Below are 24,013 nucleotides of genomic sequence, written 5' to 3'. Positions count from 1 at the left end.
TGGACAATCTGCTGACAGTCACCATGGGCTGTGCACTACCTTGACCAAGTATTAGAAAGAGTACAGCTAGTTGGGATTTAGGCCAGAAGCTTATTCTGGGTTCATTCTTTTCAAGGACTGATCTATGCCAGAAATTCCCACAGGTGGGACAGAGCCAGAAATAACCCGGATCCCAATTTTACTGCCTCTCATCAGTCTTCAGATTTATAACTTGTTTTAGGTGAGGTAGCTAATCAATCTCAGATACTTCTTTCCCTCCAATCTCCAGAGAAGTAGTCAGGTTTGGACTGTGATGACAGAATCATATCTTCATTATTATGGTGAAGGAAATCAGTATCTGGAAGGTCAAACGATTTGTCCAAGTCACCTGGTATGCTGGTGACAGGGTCGTGACTGACTCAATCTCTAGACCTAAGGTTCCTAATGTCTATTCCTCAGGGAGCCTTCTGGCCTGTTTAAAAAAAACAAAAATCCTGAAACTCTCAGAATAAAGAGCCCACAAACATGTAGAGAAGAACCCCTGGAGAAGGAAATGGCAACCCACTCCAGTATTCTTGTAGGAAAATTCCATGGACAGAGGAGCCTGGTGGGCTATAATCCTTGGGGTTGCAAAGATGCAGGCACAACTGAGTGACTGAGCACATACACGTAGGATATCAGGGACTTGGCAAAGTAGAAGCTTACTTTTGTAACCCTAGCTTTTCTGTTAAGAAAGAAGGTGCTCAGGCACAGAATGAAAGAAAAAAAAAAACACATGAAAACCAGAGCTATTGGATTTTGCTCTCTTCTGGATGTTGTCTTATCTGCTTTATATTTAACTCCAGTGTCCTTCAGTGCCAACTCCCCATACTGACCAAAACAAAGGTCTTTCCCAAATTCCTTGCCTAAATGAAAAGCAATATGTAAGAGTCTTAATACTTTATTAACTTAAAACATCACTCTAATAAATATGTATTAACAAACATAATACACTCCAGAAGATCTAAAAACATTTACATCAAAGTAAAAATACCACTTTTTTTTCCTCTGTGGTACACATGGAGGGTTCAAAAGAGTTGAAGACAGAGCCTTCATTCCCACATGCCTGCTAGCTTAGACATCTTAAAAATATCAGCTTAACAATAAAAAAACTTAATTTACACACGAATCTTTGAAGTATCTATTCAGCTATTTTTCGTTTATGTTTGATAAAATCCAAACAACCCGAAGGGAAGTTTCAAGATTCTGTTATATCTTCTCCGAATTCCTTTGTGGGGAAGAACAGACCCAGCTACTTGGAGATGCAGGTCAGGGACTGCTCCCCAGTACCTAGCATAGTGCCTGATACTAAGGTAACTGGTGGTCAATAGACATTTGCTGAGTGAACGGATGACAGTCTTGTCCAAAGGCATTCCTCTGTGCTTCCACTCTTCTGAAGAAGCCTTCGCAAGTCTCCTGGAGGGAGAACTTTGAATTTCTTCTCACCAAGCCCACTTTCCTTCTGCTTCTTTTTGGGCAGGCTCTACAGTGCATTTTGTAATCTCAAAAGTATGAAATTCCCTTCCCAAATCAGTTTCTGAACCAATTTTCAAATGCAAGAAACAATTCCTCCAAGCTTTATAGGCAGCACCCAACAAAAAAGGGTCAACAAACTCCCCAGAAGGAAAAAAATAACACTCATTCTTCATTCTAGATAAAAACATTAATATGTGTCTATCTTGTAAGAGATGATTCCTCCTCTTCCACACAAGTATCTGGGGTCAGACAGGAAGAGAAGGGAAGAAACCCAAGGGACTTTCTATCTGTGGAACAGGTCTGAGTATGGGAAGGACTATCAGGCTGAAGATTTTAGCTGATTTCTTCTCCACTTGGAGTTTTCAGGTGCAGAGAAGCCTATCTGGCGAGTCCTCTGCCCAGGGAGTCATTCAATTCCCCCTCCACGCTGAACTTAGAAAAGGTGACTTATCCCCTCTGGCAGTTCCGGGGAGGAAAGGGAAAAGGTATCACCCCAGAGAGATCTGCAGAAGTGGCTGGTGGCAAGTGGGGAGGCTGCCCTCCGTAGTGTTGTATAACTGCACATGCAAATGAGGAGCAGTGCTCACTTGAGCCCATGCTGCGTCTCCCGGTGCCGCCTGAGGTCCACCTTCCTCTGGAAGCCTTTTCCACACAGGTCGCAGCCAAAGGGCTTGAAGCCTGTGTGCTTGCGGCTGTGAGTGATGAGGTTGGAGCTCTGGCTGAATGCCTTGCCACACACCTGGCACTTGTGGGGCTTCTCGCCTACAGGGATGGAAGGGAGAGGGGGAAGCATGAGTCCACGATAAAGCTAGCGGGGACTCACAGTGACCCACAGGATCTTGGCAGCAGCTGGCTACACCACAGTCTAAGGCCTTTGAGCAGTCTGGAGGGCGATGTGTGTGGCAATGCAAGGCCAGGGAAGCCATAGGTGGCACCAGGTGGAAGGGAGACTTTCTGCATGGGGGTTCCCAGCCAGAGGCCTCAAACCATTTCCTGCTAAACGGAAACAGAGCCCAGGCCACGTGCCCTCCCCAGAATCGCAGCTGAATCCACCCTGGGAGGACACTCCCGACTTCAGAAGTAGAAAGCTCCCCGCAGCAGATGTTCAGCACAAGGGTGGTGAGGGGGTGGGGTGCTGTCTTTCAAACCATGTGACTCTGTTCTAATGGAGAGGAAGTTTTCAAATCTGAATTTCCAAGTTGGTGTTGGTCTGTGTGGACCAGTGAGGCTGCCTTCTTTCTTGCCCTTGGAGGACAACAGAATGTATCTGAAGGATGGGTATTTCTCAGTCTTATTTTTAAAAAAACCACATCTGGGTCACAAAGTATTTCTTAAGGCAGCTGATCCTTTTCTATCTTGATTTTACTTTTTTATGAGGTTAATCACAGTATTCTTTATATACCAACAGCTCCTTCACCAAAGATTAATAAATAACGATAGGAAAGTATTCATTTTTCCCCCTAATCCACATGCAGTTTAACATTTGGAAAAGCAGTATCATTTTTTTCAAATAGCCTCAGCATGACATTATTGTCAGGTATGGCCTTGGAAAATATGCAAAATAGATGAAGTTTGTTTTTGAGGAACTCTCTGTTTCTCTTGCTATACCCCTTTCTGTCTTTGTGCTTCAGAGTTCCTTCATAACGAACCACTCATCAAAACTTATCCTGTCCCTTTAGGGTCAAACAAATCTGAGAAACAAATTCAAGCTATAATGTAAATGTTTGATAAAGGCTTAATGTTTCACTCAGTCAAGATCCTAGTTGCATTTTGGTAAGCGTCTTGAATACCTTTACTCAAAAGGAGTGAGTTGCATGGAAATTTCAGGCAAGAGAACATGATTAAAGTAGGATATTTTTTCTGGGTTTTCTGATGGGGGCATCTACACTACCCAAGCATATTTAAAAACATCAGTGGTGATTGTTTGGAACACACTGCAAATTAAGTCAGTATTCATATTCTGAAATAAAATACTGGCTCTCATGTAAATGTCTTGATGATTATTAAAGAGAGTGCTCCTGGAATTAAAACTGCCACCTACACATAACCAAAATGTTAGAATCCAGGACTGGAAGCCAGAGCATTCCACAGCCTGATGATTTACTTCCAGTCTGAACTTTGGTAAATCATTCCATCTCTCTGAGTTTCATGATGGTAAGAGCTGCTCTTTCTACTTTATGGGACAGCAGTAAGAATCAAATGAAGAGATAGATTTGAAAGCATTTGGTACATTATGAAGCATTATAATAAGTAAAGAATCATCATTATTATGACAAACTTGCTTATATTTTAAAAAGGGCAATAAGTGAGTAGAGGAGTTCTATATCCACCAATCCTTTTGACTTTGAAAATAGAATATAATAAACAGCGGTACAGAGCATAGACACTTGAGAGCAGACAGACCTGAATTTAAGTCCTGGACCTACCACTTGCTACCTATAGGACACTGAGAAAGTATCTAACTAACCCTTCTGTGCCTCACTTTATGTTTGTTCTTCTCTAAAATGGGGATAAGGAATAGTCTTCACCTCCCTGTGTTGTTGTGAGCATAAAATGAGATACTGCATTTTAAAAGTGCTTAGCTGAAAAAGTCTAGTAATATTTACCATTTTTTCCCTTGCTCAATCAGAATAAGCTGTCAGACTCCTAAAAATGCAGCCAAGAGGTCGCACATAAGACCCTTCCCCCCAAAAAGGCTGGGTGGTAGCACTAGAGAAAATCTCGATCTCTAGGTAAACATTTAGAGCAATGCTCTGAAAGCACCCAGAGCCTCATATTTCACCTAGAGCAGAAAGAAGTTGGAGCAGCTGCTAACCTAGAGGAAAATATTCTTTGCAAGGATAGAAAACTTGCAGACCTGCTGAGTGGTTCTTCAGATACAACCCCAAATCAAAGACTCTGTGGAGAACCATGTATGTAAATGAACCTGAGAGAATCCGCCTCCTCAGTTTTAACACACTGCAGTGATTAACTCCATCTGGGAGGTCCCACCCACCACCATTCTCTGCAAGAATATCACAGAGGAGGTGAATTACCTTGGCCTCAGGGAGAAACACTTGGACCTCCACCGCCCTCCCCCCATTTCTCACCCCTCACCAGGTGTTTCCTACAAGCCAAGGGCCTTCGCTCACCAGTGTGGATGAAGGTGTGTTTCTTCATGTCTGACTTCTGATGGAACCTCTTACCGCAGTACTGACAGGGGTAGGGCCGGGTGTCTGAGTGGATGAGCAGATGTGTGGACAGTGTAGATGACCTCTTGAAGCTCTTGCCACAGATCTTACAGTCAAAACTCCGTTCCTGCAGAGAGAAAGAGGAGGCGTTCCTATTGCAATCATCTAGGCTGCCGTTCTCCTCACCACCAACTGACCCTGAAATCTCCCAAACCAGGACTGTCCCCTCCTTCAGACTCTCCTTCCACGTAGGGCGCTCCATTATCCTCTCTCCTCCCAGTTGATTTCCAGCCTCCACCCTTCCCGCTCTTATCCTCTACCCCTTTAACACTTTTTCGACCCAAACACTTTTCAGCCACAACCTTCCACACCCCTTGGCAAAACCGTATCCCCACCCTGCTTTTTTGACACCCATTTACAAACACTTCTCCACCCTCCTCAACAGGAGGCTTAGACCTCAATCTCTTGAGATGCTCCTTCCCCACCCCATCCCCACCCAGTGTGGGTGTTGAAGGAGACAGAAAAATACTTTTGAATAAATGAGCCTGTAAATAAGCATTCTGCTGTCATGTTACTTGTGTACTTATTTGGTTATCTACCCTCTCTCAGCTAAAGCGTAATCTCTGTGAGGGTATCCTGTCAGGAAGCTGGTGTGTTATTGGATTCTCACGGACCTAGTACCTGGAAGTTGGGCAACAAATATTTACAAATGAATAAATAGAAGAATAGCGGGACAAATACTGGATGCTCTAAATGAGCTGAGATTCCTCCTTTTCTATCCGGAGAGGTCAAGGCAGGTTAAGTATCAGCCATTTGGTGAAAAGAAAGAGGCCAAGAAACAGAGCTAACAAATCTGACTAATCAGCTGCCAGAGCGCATACAAGCCTTCCTCAGACGCAAAGTAATGATCAAGATCACTTTCTGGAGTCTCACAATGTGACACCGAACTCCAGGGCTGCCTCGAGGCCGGCAACCACCGACCTCTCTCCACGCCTACGTCTGAGCCAAGGGACGTGGCAGAGGGGACTGGGGGCAGTCGGGGTAAGTCCAAGGCGAAAGATGACAGGCGGAGAGCATCCGGCGTCGCACAGAGAAGCAGGAGATCCCCGAACGCGAAAACCTGAGCAGGGCGGCGCGCGGCCGTTCGCCCCGCGCTTACCTGCGAGTGCACGGCTTTGTGCTGCTCCAGGCTCACCGCGTGCCCGAAGGTCTTGCCGCAAATCTCGCACGCAAAGGGTCTCGTGCCGCTGTGGGACCTGCGCACGTGCACCTCGAGCCCGTGCGGTGTGGAGAACACCTGAGGCGGGTGGGGCCGGGGAGAGGGCCGCTGAGAGGGGCCGAGGGGCGCGGACGCCGGCTGGGCGCGGGCCGGGGGGCGCGGTCGCGGGGCCCGTCAAGCCAGGCGCGCGGGAGCCTCACCTTGCTGCACTTGATGCACTTGTAGGAGCCGCCGCCCAGCAGCAGGCGGGTGCACAGCAGCTCCGACTCCACCTTGACGCCTGTGCCTTTGTCGCCTTGCAGCCCGTGGCCGCGCTCCGTGTACAGTCCGCCGGTGGCCGGCCGCTCGTACAGTCCTGCCGCCGCGGGCCCGAAGTCGCCGAAGAGCCCCAGGCCCGCGCCGCCGGCAGTTCCGCTTCCTGCGCTGCCTCCCCCGGGCGCCCCGGCCCCCACGCCGCCCGCAGCTCGCTCCGGGCAGTACAGCGCCGCGGGATGGCCTGGCTCCGGGGCGCGCTCGCAGAAGAGGCCCAGGCCGGCGCCACGCTCCAGGGCCGCGCACGGCCGGTAGCTCTGCACCAGGTGCCGCAGATCGGAACCCGCCAGGCCGCTCCACGAGTACGGCTTGATGGGCAGGGGGAAGGGCTGGGGGAAGGGCTGAGCTTCGTCCAACGACGGGCACACCGACTTCTCCGAGGCTGTGAAGGCACAAGAGGGCGTCCGGTCAGGTCAACCAGTCGGTGTGTCTATGGAACTGCCAGGCACCCAACCCTGGGGCAGCACTCGGAGCGCCGCGCCTTGCGCTGGGTGCCAGGGTCGCCTCCAGGCTCAAACCCTGGCCGGGTCCCTGGGGCCTCCGAGAACCACTGGAGGTGGCAAGGCAGCACACAGAAATTTAAAATGACATCGGACGAGGACTTTCTGTGCCAGAACAGCCGAAGCGCACGACGTTAAGAGGGTCTTTTTAGACTGGACCGGCACATCTGGCGGCCGCGTAGAGAAGGGCGCGCCTTGCTTTACAAACGTTCGGAGCAGAGCCGAGCTGTGCCGGAGGAGAAAGCGGCCACTGTTCCGAACCTGGACGAGCCTGCGGGCAGAGGGCCCAACGCCGGCGCTCTCCCGGCCCCTACGTGTTCCCACTCCGTCCTTTTTCTTTCCTGGGATCTATAAGGAGGGAGGAGACAAGGACCAATAAAATATGGCCCGACCTATCCGAGACATACGTGTCTGCGGAAAAAAAAAACAACAACGGGAAGGTGTTAGCACTTCTCAACGTTATTAAATATCCAGTGTTGGCAGGTAGCGAAGTGGCAGCGGGAAGGGGGTGTGGGGCTTGATCTGTTTGCCAAAATACTCCCCGTTCCCATTCCTATCATAGTTTGACAAGAGACAAAAAAGAAAACAATGTACGAATTTCTTAGAGAATAATTTAGAATTGAAGGTTTAGCCACCACCTGCAAGACGAACAACTTTCCGAATTAGCGGCCTTCTGCACCCCCACCCCTGCGAATTTTGCTAAAACCAGCTACCAATATACACTTTCCCCTAAGTGCACACGGATTTACAGATCTGTTCACAGACACTGCAGTTCTGTGAACAGATCAGTTCAGGCTAGCCACTTCAGTGAGAAGTGGCTTCTCACTTCGAGTTTCTGTCGGAGATTCCGGCGGCGCCCAGTCCTTGCGGGGCGGTGTCCAGCACAGCCAAGAAGGACCCTCCGGTGGCCTGTTCCCAGACGCCCTCGCTTAGCCAGGTCCACACACTGAGTGTGGGATGAGGTTGAGAGTATCTTTTAAAACTGGTAAATGAAATCTGGAAATAACCGGTCCTTAGCTGAATCCCGGTCCTGCGCTCTCCATGCCCCTCCGCCGGAACCGGAGACTCGCCCCCACCCAACGTGCAAGTCACTCAGTTTGCGCGAAAGTCGATTGCTGGCTGGAAATGAAACCAACAAGCACTGGTCCCCAACGCCAGGCCAAGCCGGCAGAACGAAAAATAAAATAGGCCCCCAATCTGCGCCTGCGAAGACCTAGAGAGGGACCGAGATTTTTGTCCGGCTTGGGGCCCCATCTCTGCCAGGCGCAACGCCGAGGAAACGAGCTTAATTTTTAAAGGCAACCACACTTCTTTTTTCACTGACTGCCCAGGTCTCAGTTTGAGACTCGGGGAGGGGGTCTGTATTCTGGAATCCTGGCTCTTCGTAAACAATCATCTCTGGTCAGAAAACGAAATGTCAACATTGCTGCCCAAAGAAACGACTCATTTATTTTCTTTCGCCCATTGGCCCCGTGCCAATGAATGTTAGGGATGAACAGCCCAGGTCCTGCCGACTGGGATCCAAGCAGCCGACCCCTGCGAGCAGGCTGAGGCTGTCCTAGAGAAGCCAATGCCTCCCCTCGGGAACCAAGGACAAATCCCTCCTCTCGAAAATATTCTCCGCAATCTATTTGGCACTTCTGTGCCCAAAGCCGCGCGGGTTCATTCTTCAGTTCGGGGTCCCTGCCCCCGCCCCCCTCCCCGGGCCCCAGAGCCCCCAACAGGTCCCTACCTGGAGACACAGAAGGCGACGGAGGCCTCCAAAAGTCTTCAAACTCCGAGCTCCGATCGCACACGCTGCCCTCACAGCTGCCAGGGGACGCGGAGGCTCTGTCGGGGGCTTCGGTCAGCTGAGACTCGGGGGACACACGGCCCCGGAGCTCCGCCTTCGCCCCGCCTGTGCTCGAGGTGCCGTCTGCGGAGAAGAGGCCGGATAGGGGCTCAGGTTGGGTCTGGTTGGGCCCGATGGTTCTGAAGTGCGTCCCCCCAGACGGTGGCACCTGGGCTCTCTCAGCTCTCCCCAGACCTGGCCTGAACCCTCCCGGATCCAAGGGCGAGAGGAGGGAGGCCTTGGCAACCTAGGCGACGAGCCCGAAAGGAACCCAAACGGTGGGTAACAAGAAAAGGCAGCAAAGGGGCTTCAGAACCCTTCCCCCGGTTCCTGGGGGATGGCGTGGCGGGACGCAGAGTCTACGGCCCCGGGAGCAGTCCCTCCCGGCCCGCGTCCGCCCCGCACCTGCTCCGCCTGGCGCCAGTACATTCTCCAGGCGGAGGGAATAGTCAGGTCCCGGGGAGCGCGGCTGGTGGTAACTGTGAGCTTTTTTGCTCTTAACCAGGAACGAACGCGGCATGGTGGTCGGGCGCGCTCCCCGCTCCTCTCCAAGGGTCGCTGGAGCCGCCGTCAGCCCACCTTCACCCGAGTTCGTCAGCCCCAGCCAGGCGGAGACCTGCGAGAGGAGAACAGGGTGGAAACGCGCGGGTCAGCACGCTCCGGGGCCCCGGGACTGGGCAGCAGGGCAGAGAGAGCGTTCGGGCAGGGAGGAGGGAGGAGAGAGGAAGGCCCCCGGGAGGAGGGGCTTGGCCCCGCTGCGCCGCGCTCACCAGGTGGCACTCGGACAGGTGGCGCGAGCCCGCTGCTGCTGCCGCCGTAGCTCAACCCGTCTCCGGGCTCCGACTCAGGCCTCTTCCTTCTGCTCTGCCCACGCCCCTGGGCCCCTCCCCTTCCCTAGCAAAACTCATTGTGGTATCAAACTTTCGGAGAGCTGTAGTCCCCAGCGGGCCAGTTACCCCAACTCGACCACACACTGCCTATATGGATATGCTTTCCGTCTGGGGATAAAGGCGGAGACCCGCCTATCAATTTGGGGCGGCGGGGAGGGGAATGTGTAGACGGTCGCGAACCCGGTTAGGGCAAAGAGCCAAGCCTCCAAGAGCAGGCTCACGGACTGTAGTGAAAAGGGGTCTGGGGTGAGAGGGCTCCAGCTGGCTGAGAGGCGGGGTCGGGGGAACTGCAGCCGAAGGACTAGGGGGAAGCAAAGGCCGGAGAAAGAAAGCAGGAAGGTAGGGAAGCAGGTGGCAGAGGACCAAGCAAGGTCCCGGGAAAAACTCGCTTCCCGGTGATCTTGAACGCCCCTGACTCGTGCCCCCACGCAGGGAAAAAGTTGCGACACGGGTGCGCAGAGAAGAATCAGGTATCCGGGCAAGACACACTGGACCATGGAGACCTAACAGTCTCGGGAAAAGCACTTTCCATTCTGCTCACCAGAAACCTGGCCCTAGGGAAAGTCGAGCCGGATTCATGTGCGACGGCTGGGAAACGCACGGTGTCCGGGAGTTCGCAGAGAACCCACCTTTTAAGAGCACGCGGGAAGAGCGCAGGCTGCTCTGGCAGCAGTAGGAGAGCCGGGGTCCGGGCTCGCGGGCCTGAGAGGGAGTTAGTGCCCGCTACTCAGCTCTCATTAACCCCCACAATCAGTTTACCTAATCCCGGGGTCGAAACCGGAGCCCGGCGGGGAGGCGGGGCAGCGCCTACTGTTCTTGCCCGGGGCTCGCTCCGGGGGCGGGGCTCGGAGGGCTAGGAGGTCCGGGGAAAACGAACTTGCCTTTCTCTCTGGGTGAAGGCTATGGGGGCCGGGTTCACGTGCGAGCTGTAGGCTCTTCGGGCACTGCAGCTTTCGGTTTATTGGTTAGTTCAGACACAAGGGCGCTGGGGATCCCGGCCCGGGACAAGGCTCACCCTAGGGCTTTGCCCGGTTTATTCTGCCAGCCTAGGAGTCATGCGGCTCCCAGGGCAAGACGCAGGACAGAGTCTAAAGTCAGCCGGTGGGCGCTCTGGAATCAATACGGGTTCTCGGTCCACGCCCCCACCATGTCCCCTTCCCCGGAGGAAAAATAGGATAGGCTTGAGAGAAAAAGACCGCTAGTACGTGTTGCTGAGTCCCAAGGGATGTTTCCCGTGTCCTAAATGCCAGAAGGCCCCTAGGGGTGAGGGTGCCGCCCGCCTGTGTCCGGGCCAGCCCCTAGGATCGGAGCTTCAGGAGGCTTCGGAGTGCTCGGCTGCCCCAGGGCGAACGACTGTCAGTTCAGTTTTCTCTGAGCCCCGGCGTGAGCCGCTCCGTCGGTTGTCTACTTAGACACCACAAAGCCAAAAATCAATTTCTTAAACAGCTATGAAACTCGGAGGAAAAGGAAAACAAGGGTGAAAATGTCCCGAGGGGCCCTGCTGCGGCTCGGGGCGGAGCGGGACGGAGGTGGGGCGGGGATGCAGGCGTGAGCTCTCCCCACCGCCGCCGAGTCTGGAATGGCTGGAACAGTGCGGGATCAGGCAGGCACGCCAGCAACCTCCCGACTCTGGGCCACAGCCGCGGGCCTATCTTTCAGCCTAACAGGCTCCGTCCGTTCCCGGGAGGGTGGAGTGGGTAGAGCGGTCGTAGGACCAAGGGCTGATCGCGTGGGAAGGCGACCTCTCGCAGCAGCTGGCGGCCGAGGGGCGGGGCGATCCCCTCGGCGCGCGCGGGCGGGCTGAGACTCTCTTCGCAGCCAGGGCCTGGGATGGCGGGAGCTGGAGAGCTCAGCTGCCGCCGTCTCCCCACCAGATGTTTCCTTCCCTGTGGATCCCGCTCCCTCGCAGAACCACCACCAAACCGCCCGGCGTGCGCTCTCTGAGCCAGATCCCCAGCCCCTCCGTATGGGTCGCGCGGGGACCAAGAGGATACAGCTCTTTTGGTTCCCAAGCTGCGGCCGACCTCGTGTGGGAACCCGGTAGCGCCCTCCGGTCGTCTCCGCAGCGCCAGCGCCGTGCCAGTTCCCGCGTCCGCCCTTGCCAGGGAGGGAGGAGCAGCGGACCTACCTGAGGGGTCAGGGCGCGGGCACAGCGCTCCGAGAGTTTTCAAACTGAGTTGCTTTCGGGAGAGACCGCGCTGTCTCTTTCTCTCTTTTTTTAAATCTCCTTCCGAGCTCAGCCCCCAAAACCACAAGCCTCACTTCCTGAGCGTTAAGAAGTAGCTCGCTTAGCCCTGTCAGACCTGCCCCCCGCCCCAAGCCCCAGGCTGGCGGCAGGGCGCGCTCCTCCTTTGCGCAAGGGTGTATAGGAGGTGGACTAGGGGCCCGGCTTTCCTAGCACCCTCCCCCGCGGCCCTCTCCGTTTGTTTTTTTTTTTCCTCTGTGGGACGGCAGAAGATTGGGCGATCCAGAGGGCCCAAACACCCGGACACTAGAAATGACTCGAAAGAAAAAGAACTATTCTTGGCTCCTGGGAGACTTCCGCAGTGAGAAGAAGTCACAGATTCAGGACACAGATTGACTGGAGCGCCGGGGGTGGTAGCGCCCAGCTCCGAGGAGGCTTCCCCGCCCATCTGGTCCGGGACACCCCCCCCAACCACACACACACACACACACACACAAACCCAACCACACACACACACACACACACAACCACACACACACCCAACCACACACACACACACCCAACCACACACACACACACACACACACACAAACACACAACCCCGCCGCCTGCTTGGGCTGCGCCGCCCCCGGGTCGGGGCCGTGAATCACCCGCCCGCGGTGCCGCCGGCCTGGAGCCCGGCGAGTGGCCGCGGCGTCCGCAGAGCGAAACCTGCCCCGCAGACCCGAAATAGCTTGTTGTGGAAACACTTCGGGATAAATACGCCCAACGAGGCTGAAAATACCTTGACACCCAATCCCAGAGGTTTGCTCATTTCCCTTCGGATTTAGGTAATGGTTAAATTTGGAAGAGGTGGGCGAGCGCCGAGCCCCCGGCCTAAAGGGTGCAGGCGGCGCGTCCCGCGGGCGCCCGACTGGGCTGGCGGGCGCGCCCTCCCCACGCCGCGCTCCTCTGAGCTGGGCCGGGTCCGCTCTGCCGGCGGCTAATTTCCGGTGGTCAGAGCTGCAAAATTAAAGGCGGCGCGGGAGGGAGCGCGCGGGGGCAGCAACGGCGGCTGCTCGGCTGACCCCGCCCTGCCGGGATAAGCCAGGGAGAGCCGTACCCCAGGCGCGGGCTCCGTCGCCGCCTAAGGTCAACCCAGGCACCTGGACTGGAGGGGAGCAGTAAGGCGCCATAAAAGCACCACCCTGCTGATTATTGAAAAGTCAGTCGTCGCTGCGATTGTGTGTTCCACGAGGGCAGGCAGTGGATCTACAGCATTACATCCTGGCGGGAATGTCTGTGGACTGACTAAATGAATGGATGGTATTAATCAACTAATTAATTGTAGAAGAGGAAAGAATTAAAATCTCACCCATAAATAAACAAATACAACAACATCCAGTGCTAGACTGTATGTGATGATCCAAAGAGTGTGGCCTGTGGTGTGTACTTAAAGCCTAAACCTTTCCTAAGGGGGATTGATAGCCGTTGTAATTACCCTGATTTCCTAAATGAATTGAGTGAATTTTCATCACTACTTTCTGCACAATAAATCTCCAGAGAAGAGAGTGGTGTTCCTCAGTTATTGTGCAATAACTTACTATTTTTTAGATTAATCCAAAGTTGTCATGGAAAAAAAGTCCTTAGAGAATTTTTTTAAGTGATTTCTAATTTGCATTGTAAATCTAAAGGTTTGTGGAAAGTATTTGGTTACTTTTGCCATGCTTCAAGCATGCTTTAATAATTTAGACGTTTTATACACCAGTGGCTGCACACCTACTATGTAACAGGTGTGGGACCATACACACATCTTAATTGTGTGCCTAGCTGTCCTCCTTACACTACTGTTCATTTGCTTAACACACTTTCTTTATAAATAAATGCAGAATCGAGCAATCTTAATCAGAAGGACTACAAATATTGAATTAGCTGAAGGGAAATTAAGGTCATTTTGAAGTTTTTATTTGTGTACTTTGTCCTTGCCTAAGATATAAAAATCTTAAAGCAGTCAAAACACATCTTTCTTTTTTCCCCTCTATTTTATGCAACAGCAAAAAAAAAGAAAAAATTTTTAATGATAAATGGAACCAAAGAAAACTTATTATCAGCCAAGTTCTAGAGAAATGGCTGAACCATTTCCTTTGCACATTATAAGTTCAAAGTCAAAATTTCTTGAAAAGGCACTGTGATTAGTTAGTAATTTAGTTGAGTGTTGCTGTTTAAAGTTTCAGAAAGCATGGCGAGACTATGAAGGGAACAGATAATTACCTTAGAATAAATCCCTTTCATTCAGAGGAAATCTAGTCATCTTGCCTTTTTCTTTTTGGCCTTTCATAACCTCTAAGTTTGCAAAGTAAAACTGGGACTGGGACAGGGGCTCCCAGAAAGGAGTAGGTGGAGGGAATTGGCACTGAATCCCCCTTTACATATTTTATGTTGTGAGCCATGTGGATGTATTACTAATTCAAATAAATAAATACACATTAAAAATATTCAACCATTGAGATCAGGTCATCTCTCAGGTGTATAAGTGTTTGAATATGATTCTCACACTTAGAGGGGGACAGAGGAGAAAGGTAAGAGGGGCACCCAGAAAGGATAAGAAACTTGCCGAGGAGCAGCATAGAGCCAGGACCAGAAACGATGATAGAGAACCTGACTCCCACTATTTTAAATTCCCTCTCATTCACTACTAAATGGAGAATGAAGCCAGTAAGACAGCCCCTACCCTTGAAAGGTACACTTTTTTAAATCTAGGAAGAATGTGTCTCCCCAAACATTCTTTTGAAACTGGATAAAATAGTAAGCAGAATGTAGGCGTGGGGCATAATTTTGTATAAACACTTGTTTTCTCAAAAAAAGATGTTAAATATACTAATTTTGTCAGTAATTTACTAATTATTATTAAATAACAATAATAATATATCTACAGATGCCAAATGACCTTCTTCATATGACAAACATTTCCGAGCTCTGGCCAGTGACCCATTTATTTCAAGCACCATCTCATAGATCAGAATTTCCTTGCAACAAAAGATTTGAGACATTTTTAGAAAGAAGATTGTAACAGGATATTACCAGTTTCTTGTTTAGTTTTTTTTTTTTTTTTTCACAAAACTTTACAGTTACCATCTCTGTTCTGTTTGTGAGAGGCATAGGAAAATGGGTGATCCTGAAGCCGCAGAGGAGAGGTAATGCTTCCATTTCCAGCACACATTTCTGTGATGTTTGCATCATTTTATCATCACAGCGATGCTATCAGGAGGGAAAAGAGTCTGGGCTATTTGTAGATGGCCATTTGTGGTATCAATCTGTGTTCTGCTAGTTACTAGCCCTGTTACCTTGAACAATTTAGCTCAATTCTTCCAGCCTGAGTTTCTCATCTGCAAAGTCCAAGTACCCACCAACCTTGCAAGACCATGGAGCAGTCCTCTGATTTCCACTCTTCAGATTCCTCTGAGTACCAAGAATGAAAGAATGCTCCCTGTGAAGGTGTCTTAGGTTTAACCTCCTTGTTCCATGTCCTGATTCAATTTGCTCAACTTAAAGTAAGTGAACTTTGTGACAGCATTTTGCAGGGATTTGGATTTTTTAAAAAGCAAAGGTCAGGGCGAAAAAGGAATCAAGTATCTATTTTCCTTTCTAGATATCCTATGGATTTACTTGGGTGTTGTTAAATGAATAATTAACTTGTTTCAGAACTTAGTTTTCCCGTCTTTAAAGCAAGAAATGCCTCACATGTATCAAATACCATGAACTTTTGACTGAGGAGTAGATGTGGGAGAGGTAGTGAGAGTAAAATCAATGTTTAATACACAGAGTAAAAAGAAAAAAAAAATCACAGGATGGAATTAGGCGTGGGGCTCCTCTGTAAATCAGACAAGAGATTTTGTCTCCAAAAAAGGTGATGCTTTATTTTTTAAATATATTTTTCATTATAAATTATATTAGATAAAATTTGATAAAGACACAAAAGAAGAAACCCCAGCAAGACAACATTTTGATATTTTTGCTTTACTTTTTAAAAAAAAAAGTGATTGGAATCATATCACAAATACAAATATATATTGTTTTTTCCCACTGGATAATAATATTTCTTCTATTCTCTTTATTTTTTCAGAAATTCTTTACTTGAACAAAACTATTTTATCATAAAATTATTTAAATAGAAATCATGACAATCGTGTTCCTTGTTTTTATATTATTTCTTTGATAATTGATAATTGACATAAAAAATTCTATCAACTAGGGTACTGTAATTTACTTAATCATGCCTGTCTTAGTATTTAGCTTTTCATTTTTTACTATTTTAAATAATGCAGTGATAAGTTTTCTGACTATAGCTTTACCCATATTTTAAATTGTTTCTTCAGACTATCTGGGGTGGAATTTCTGGATCAAACAATGAATATTTTTTATAGCTCTTGTTACATACCAGAAAAAGTGTTTGGGATAGCAAGTTTGTGTAATGTACAAGCCAAAAAATAAAAAATCATAATACGTAGCAAACAGTTAAAAGATTTAAAAATCAACTATGGAAAAGTTAGACCTTGATAAAAGACTAGACATAGAACTAGTTTTTATTTTATGCACAAGAAGTATTTGTTAGACAGTGGCCACACCCTCATACTGCTATGATTTTGTTCTTATAGTATTAAATAACTATCTAATTTTTGTCTTTGGATTAGCTGTTTTAGTGAGGAAAGCTAGATGGAAATATATATTTTTCTAAATTGTATGAATTAAAGGGATATAAATGCAAAATGATAATTCTGTGAGGAATATATTTGTCTCGCTTCCACCCTTATAAGCATCAAGTTATCAAAATAACATTCAAATGATACAGTAAGTCAGAATAAGATTTGATGGTATCATCATTTATGGAAAGTGGGTAATGCTTTTTTACTAACGTACACAAAAGTTGGGAAATGGGTAGAAGAAATCTGGAGATAAACAAATTAATGTAAGACAGTCTGTGAGTAAGACCCAACCTTGTATTAATATTCAGAACCTTTGCAAACATAAAGAAAAACACTATTTTCCTTTAATAAACATTTTGGGACTAGTATATTTAAATCTTGTCACATTATAAAATATATTCTCTTAGCTATAAAAATTTAAACATTTACATAAAGGATTTCAAACATCTAAAGAGGGAGGGAGCTGTCAGCTTAGGTGTTCAGAGTTCAAATAAGAAAACTGTTAACCTCACCATGTATATTTTTACATTGTTCCTAAGAACAGATTGAGTGAATAAAGTGTCATCTTATGTGTGGGCTGCATGAAATGACTCTTCATAGAAACATACCCAGCGTGAACTTTTATGGAAAAAAAAGTAGATTTTAGTTGGTGAATGGAAAATGTAGCAAGAAAGAAAATATAATATTATTTTTCTTTTGAGTTTTTCATCATTTCCTCCAGGATGTTTGGTGATCATTTTACCCTGTGTTTACCCTAGATGAAACATTTCACTTTCAAACAGTAAAGCCTATATATTGTAACTTTAAAAAATTACTCACAAAGCATAGCTCTGCTAGAGGGAATGTCTGACCTAGAAGTAAGGTGGGAGTTGAGACCCCTGGAAAACTCAGGTGGTCTGTGAAGCTCAGAAGATCAGCCCTCATAGAAGCTCAGAGACAGGTCTCTGGTAGAAGGACAGCATGACTCGTATTAGGCAGATGCGACCCACTGGGGTGTTCTAGTTCTCCTGCTTACTGGCCTCATGGAGGAGAGAAAAAGGCTGGTACTTCTCAGAGGCAGACATTAGAGTTGTTTCTATTTCCTGCCCAAGGCAGATGCGACCCACTGGGGTGTTCTAGTTCTCCTGCTTACTGGCCTCATGGAGGAGAGAAAAAGGCTGGTACTTCTCAGAGGCAGACATTAGAGTTGTTTCTATTTCCTGCCCAAGGACACCAGTGGTTTAAGAAGCCTAGGTTCTGATAACTAGCAGCTTTTGTAAACTCAACCAAATCTGTTTCCCATCTTGTCTCTTTCCACCAAACCCTGCTAATCATTCCACATCCAGCACAGGGAGGAAAAGTCTTGAGCCAAAAGCCATGTGCCTGTTAGAGCCTTAGGAAGTGATAAGGATGGGGGAGATGAAGCTGATAATTTTTTTAGTAGAGGAAAGGGGACACATTTCCTCACCTCCTGCTAAGCCCAGAAAACAGCATTAAGTGAATAACTTGCTAAAATCAGAATAGCTGTATGACAGAACACTTGTAAAGTTGATAAAAGAACATATTAAAGCACACTTCCATACCTAAGCTTTACCACTAGTAATATTTTGGAATGTTTTTTCTCAGTCTTAAAGTATAATGTATATTTTGTATACTGTGATCGTACTGCATAATTGTCCATTTAAATGATGTGTTATGATTTTATTTATTAACATTTTTCTGGACAATTGTATTGTTTGTCTTTTTCCCTACTATGAATGATTCTGTGATTTTTTTTTCTTTTTTTAAAAAATATTTATATTTATTTATTTGGCTGCACTGGGTCATCATTTGTGGCATGTGCGATCTTTAGTTGTGGCATGTGGGATCTAGTTCCCTGGCCAGGGATCTGACTTGGGCCCCCTGCATTGGGAGCACAGAGTCTTTTAGCCATTGGACCTCTAAGGAAGTCCCTGTGATTTTTTTTAAAGTGCATTTGGGTTTTTATGTATGTATAATTCTTTCTTTAGGATTGATTGCCAGAAATGGAATTATTGCATCAAAGAATAAGAATTTTTTCAAGTTTATGAACATATATTGACAAATTATTTTCCCAAATGAATACAATAGTTACACCTCTGCCAACAAAAATTATAAAGACCATAGAAACCAAGGAAGAGCAGAATGTAGTCATTAAAGACATGGACTCTGAGCCAGGTTTCTAAAATCTAGAAATTCTGACTCTTCCATTTATTAGCCTTAAATGAGTTTCTCAACCTCTCAGCCCCCTAGTTTCTTTATCTTTGAACATGCTCATAGGAATAGCACCTACCTCATAGTTTGTTGCACTGCACAGACTTAACAAGTTAATAGATGTGAGGCGTCAAGTTGGCATTTACTGTTAGTTATTGTTTCTATATACCAAAGCACTATTGAGGCCCTTTCATATACTGTCTTTAACCATCCCAATAAACATGCTGTAGAAATAGACTTGAAGAGGTTTGTCTTTCCTAGATCACATGGCCAGAGGACAGGGCCAAGATTCAAACCTAGGCCAGCCTGGCCACAGACCCTGCAGGAGGGCTCATGGAGGGAGGTAGGACGCACAGTGTGGGAGCAGTAGCTTTCATACCCCAGCCAATGTCCAGGACTTGCCAGGAAGCATTTTATTTTTATTAATTTTTTTTGGGGGGTGGTGCTGCACTGGGTCCTCGTTGCTTTGCACAGGCTTTCTCTAGTTGTGGCGATCATGTGGGCTTGTCATTGTGGCAGCTTCTCTTGTTGTGGCTCACACACTTAGTTGCGGTGAGGCATGTGGAATCTTCCTGGACCAGGAATCAAAGCTGGGTCTCCTGCATTGGGAGCTTGGTGTCTTAGTCACTGGATTGCCAGGGAAGTCCCAATAGCATGATTCAGTTTAATTCAACAAATATTTAGTGAATACTGGATGAATTTCACATACTGTGCCCCATGTTGGGTACAGAGATGGATATGGGAGTCTCTGCTCTCTTTTACCAACCAAGAAGTGACTACAGCATGGAAGGTAAATAAAAGACAAAATTAATGAATGAAGAATATTTCCATCCTACTCCAGGCCTCTGAGATGACCATGCTGCCTGTGGGATCTTAATTTCCTGATCAGAGATTGAACCCCTGTCCATGGCAGTGAAAGGCAGAGTCTTAACCACTACGCCTCCAGGGAATTCCCCAGGGACTTTTCTTTTGACCAGTGTGATGATTAACTTTTTGTGTCATCTTGACACAAAAAAGGATACCCAGATAGCTGGCAAAATGCTATTTCTGGATGTATCTGTGAGGGTGTTTCCCAAAGAGATTAGCCTTCCAACTGGTAAATAAAGTAAAGAAGATTGCCCTTAACAATGTGTCCTGGAATCATTCAATCTATAGAGGGCCCTAAGAGAACAAAAAGGTGGAGACAAAGGGTGAATTCCACCCTCCACCCCATCTGCTCTTAGCCTTGGACGTTGGAATTTTTGGTTCTCAGGCCTTCAGCCTCAGACTGGAGTTACACCATCAGTTGTCCTGGTTCTCAAACATTTAGACACAGCCTGAATTATACCATTGGTCTCCTGGTTCTCCAGCTTGCTGATCATGGCATTTCCTGGCCTCCATAACAGGGTAAGCCAATTCCTGTAATAAATTTTCTCATATATATCTAGATATATCCTACTGGTTCTGTTTCTCTGGAGAACACCGATAAGTACAGCCAGTCAGCACCATTGCAGTTTCTACTACAGATCTGAGACTCACATAATACATGAAGCTGGGGTTAGAATTTTGTTTTTTGTTTGTTTGTTTTATAATTTTATTTATTTATTTTTGGCTATATTGGGTCTTCATTGCTGTGTGGGCTTTACTCTAGCTGTGGCGAGCGGGGGCTGCTCTTCATTTCGGTGCTTCTCTTGTTGTGGTGCACCGGCTCTAGGCACACAGGCTTCAGTAGTTGTAGCTCCCAGGCTCTACAGCACAGGTTCAATAGTTGTGGCACACAGGCTTAGTAGCTCCAAGGCATGCGGGATCTTCCTAAATCAGGAATCGAACCCATGTCCCTGCATTGGCAGGTGGATTCTTTACCACTAAGCCACCAGGGAAACCCAAGAGTGTGATCTACTCTTTGCACACACATTTTTGCTTCTGGTTTGGGAAGTATTTTATAGCTTGGATTGTAGAAAATAACTGATTTGATTTTGACATATTCCATGATGCTTATGTAACCAAAACTTCTCCATGTTTTTGCTTGGATTCTCTGGGAAGGAGTCAGAGAGGGTATATGAAAATGTTTTATTCCTTTTTCTTCTCTCTCTCTCCCTCATTCTTTCTAATGCAAAGCTGAGACTATTACTATTAACTATTTTTGGTAGTTATAAGACGAGCTATATTTTATAATATATAAATTATAACTGGCTATATATTCTAAGACCAGCTATATTTCTCTCTGGAATCCTAAAAAGTGGTTAACTGTATGATAGAAATGAACAATGTTCTCATACCTCCTTATAATATATGTAATACTTATTATACAATGTTGATATCATACAAAAGTACAAACTGGTAAGAATTATACTTTGAGAAACTATGGCACTGTCCAGCAAGACACCAGCTGTCTAATGATCTGGTTTAATCCATGGATATGTTTTAGACTAGATTGTCTGAAAAAGTATAATCCTTTCCAGCTGGTGCAGTGGTAAAGAATCCGCCTGCCAACGCAGGAGACACAAGAGATGCAGGTTCGATCCCTGGGTCAGAAAGATCCCCTGGAGAAGGAAATGGCAACCCACTCCAGTATTCTTGCTTGGAAAATTTCATGGACAGAGCAGCCTGGTGGGCTACAGTCCACGAGGTAGCAAAGAGTCAGACATGATTGAGCAGGCATGCACCATGCACTTCCTGAAAATTGCTTCTCCCTACTGAGTTTTTAATAAATACTGGGTGACGAGATTATATTCCCAACCTAATCCTGGAATGTAAATCCTGAGTTGTCTAAATTCAGACACACATGCCTTAACAGACAATTTAAGGGGAGAGTTTGACCTATTGTGAAAGCTGAGGTACCTAAGGACCGCTGACTGAGTAAAAGGCTTTTCTCACCTACAAGAAAAAACCAAAGTCAGGTGTAGACTTTTCCTGAGGAGATTGTTTTAAGTCTTTGTAGCACACAAATTAGACTCTAAAAGGTCACATCCATAGAACATGGCCAAAATGATATTTTTCCAAATTTATACTTTCAATACAGAAACCTTTGAAGAGAATAGTACCATGAACATCCAAATAATTCTAATTAGATTCAACTCCAACATAACCTTAACAAAAAAATTAAATGAAAATGTTAACATCAAAAGAAAATCTTTTTTTAATTAAAACAATTTTATTAGCTGTACAGGGTTTTCATTACTGAGTGGGGGCTTTCTCTAGTTGTGGTGAGTGGGGGCTACTCTTTGTTGCGGTATGTGGGCTTTTCATCGTGGTGGCTTCTCTTGCTGCGGAGCGCAGCCTCTAGGGGTGTGGGCTTCAGTAATTGTGCCACAGGGACTTAGTCACTCCATGGCATGTGGAATCTTCCTGGACCAGGGATTGAACCCATGTCCCCTGCATTGGCAGGGGGATTCTTAACCACTGGACTACTAGGGAAGCCCAAGAAAATCTTAATTAAGCATTCCCAGAAGTCAAAGCTTTTAGTAAGGATATTTTCTGCCGTATCTACCCTCTGGGTATTTGTATTATATATTTATGATATATAGAGAGTATTTATGATATATATGGAGATAAACAAAGAAACTTATATAACATTGGTTTAGCATTATGAACCAGTTAGAAGATGAGAAATACCTACCAAATACATACCAAGTGTAAATTTATTTTGCAAATATTTAACTTCTCCAGCAGTGATTACCAAGAGGGTTTTATCATGAGCTCTGAGTTTGAAATGACTCATTTTATCTGCATATAGAAAAGTGCTTTTCTGTTTTTTACAACAGAAGGAGTGCTTTTCTGTTTTTTATAACAGAAAGGAGTTTTCAAGTTCATCTATGGAAACTGTTTTATTGCTCAGATTCTTTAAGATTTAATGTAAGTGTTAGTAGGCGGGCAGCAGGATAGAGTGTACCTGTGTTGAACTTGTGCAGATGGTGCCATACCCAATTCCTGTCAACAGCTCTAAAGCCGGAGAAAATTTCAAAGGAATATAATATTGCATATGATAGATAAGCTATGTCTAAAGTCTGCCTATTCCTTATGTACAACTAGCTAGAAAAACCCAGGCTCAAAATTTGTCAATCAAGCTAATAACTCATTTTTTTGGTTGTTGACTATGAGTTCTTTTCACATTTTATCTCACTGACTGCAACAGCTCTATGAGGTAGGCAGTGTTATTGTTATTATTGCTATTTTATGGGTGAGGAAACTGAAGTTGAAAGGTAACACTGCCCAAAGTAATGCCACTACTCAGTAGGATTCAAACCTAAGTGAATTTGATATTAAAGCCTAGACTTTTAAACCGTTTTTGCTGCCACCTCTAATAAGCAAACAGACTAGATGATCCTTGAATTAGGCTAGCTTTTTCAAAGACAGAATAAATGCCGCTTTTCTGCCAGGTATGATCATGTTTGCAGAGGGAACACGTCAGAAATACCTCTTGTTTATAAGGATCAGAGCTTGTGATTCACAATAATTCTTAAACAGCTCTAGAAATAAAGCCTTGGATACTTTATTCTCTTTTATAAACTTTTATTGTTATATAATTTATATTTACAAACATATTATATAATATTGTATATGTGTATGTATATATATATATACATAATACATATATGCACACATGTATACATATATATATATACATGTGTGAAAGTACACACATCTTAAGAGTATAGCTTGGTTAATTTTTACATAGATATATACCCAAGTCAAGACCTAGATTATTTTCAGCACTTTGGGTACTATATTGAATTTATATTTTTTAACTAGTTGCTTAAAGTGGGAGGACATGACTGAGCTCTGGTTAAAATTTCCTCGGGAGCTACACAAATCCAGGCCATTGACCATGGTTTGTAGAGTTAGGTCAAGTGAGACTCCCTGAGCCAGCTCATATCTGGGATGTCACTCCATCATCTTGCCTTGGGATCAGGTTCAAATTGCCAAATCTAATAGCTTGCCTCAGTTTCTCCCAGAAGACCCCAGTGAAGGAGGTTTCCTTGTTTTTGTTTTGTTTTCATGGAAAATATCAAACATATACAGATAGAATGGTAAAATGTACCCCAAGTACCGGTCACCCAGTTTCAACAGTAAATCTATGGTCAAACTTTTTGCGTTTTATCTTTTATCTCCCCACCCACTGCTCTCTTGCTCCATCTATTTTGAAATAAACCCCAAATATCATATCATTTCTTCTATAACCATTTCAATGTCTCTATAAAGAATATGGATTCTTCTTAGCAATAGCTTTTGAAGGAAAGAAAAACTATAGAAGATCTTTGCTTTTTCATCATTAACCCTATGAAGGTTTTCCTGGCTAACCAATGGTCCTTACCAAATCATGTACTACTAAGAAGGTAAAACCTTCATTTTCAGGAAAACTGGCTATGAGTTTTCTGCATCCAAAGTGGTTTATGTAAAATTCACCTAATGACAAATTACCAGGTTTTCAAAGCTTTTAGCCATCTTGCTCTTCTCAGTGCTCTGGCCACCCTTATATAATTCTTAGGTATTATGACGAGGATGCTCTTAGTTAAGCCAGAGAAGAGATAACTCTATAC

The 24,013-nt window shown here is 46.2% G+C and overlaps 1 protein-coding gene across 4 annotated transcripts; it reads right to left on the bottom strand.

Moving 5' to 3' along the window:
• Nucleotides 1-905: 905 nt before the first annotated feature.
• On the bottom strand, nt 906-11,625 carry GFI1 (growth factor independent 1 transcriptional repressor). 4 transcript variants are annotated; one of them, XM_081486778.1, is made up of 7 exons: nt 11,545-11,625; nt 8,932-9,142; nt 8,428-8,610; nt 6,084-6,577; nt 5,824-5,961; nt 4,626-4,791; nt 906-2,256 (listed from the first exon to the last, which is right to left on the bottom strand). In XM_081486778.1, exons 2-7 carry the CDS (start codon nt 9,044-9,046, stop codon nt 2,078-2,080), a joined length of 1,275 nt encoding a protein of 424 aa, XP_081342904.1. In that variant the 5' UTR covers nt 9,047-9,142; nt 11,545-11,625; the 3' UTR covers nt 906-2,077. The 4 variants fall into 4 exon arrangements, with proteins under 4 accessions (XP_081342904.1, XP_081342905.1, XP_081342906.1 ...); XM_081486779.1 differs by lacking the exon at nt 11,545-11,625 and adding an exon at nt 9,297-9,360; XM_081486780.1 differs by lacking the exon at nt 5,824-5,961.
• Nucleotides 11,626-24,013: the final 12,388 nt, after the last annotated feature.

The sequence above is a fragment of the Giraffa tippelskirchi genome, chromosome 5 (genome assembly GCF_054371585.1).
Source record: "Giraffa tippelskirchi isolate mGirTip1 chromosome 5, T2T-mGirTip1v1.2.pri, whole genome shotgun sequence".
Taxonomy (NCBI): domain Eukaryota; kingdom Metazoa; phylum Chordata; class Mammalia; order Artiodactyla; family Giraffidae; genus Giraffa; species Giraffa tippelskirchi.
Note: the sequence above shows the minus strand (reverse complement) of the source record. Positions and strands in the feature narration are given on the sequence as shown.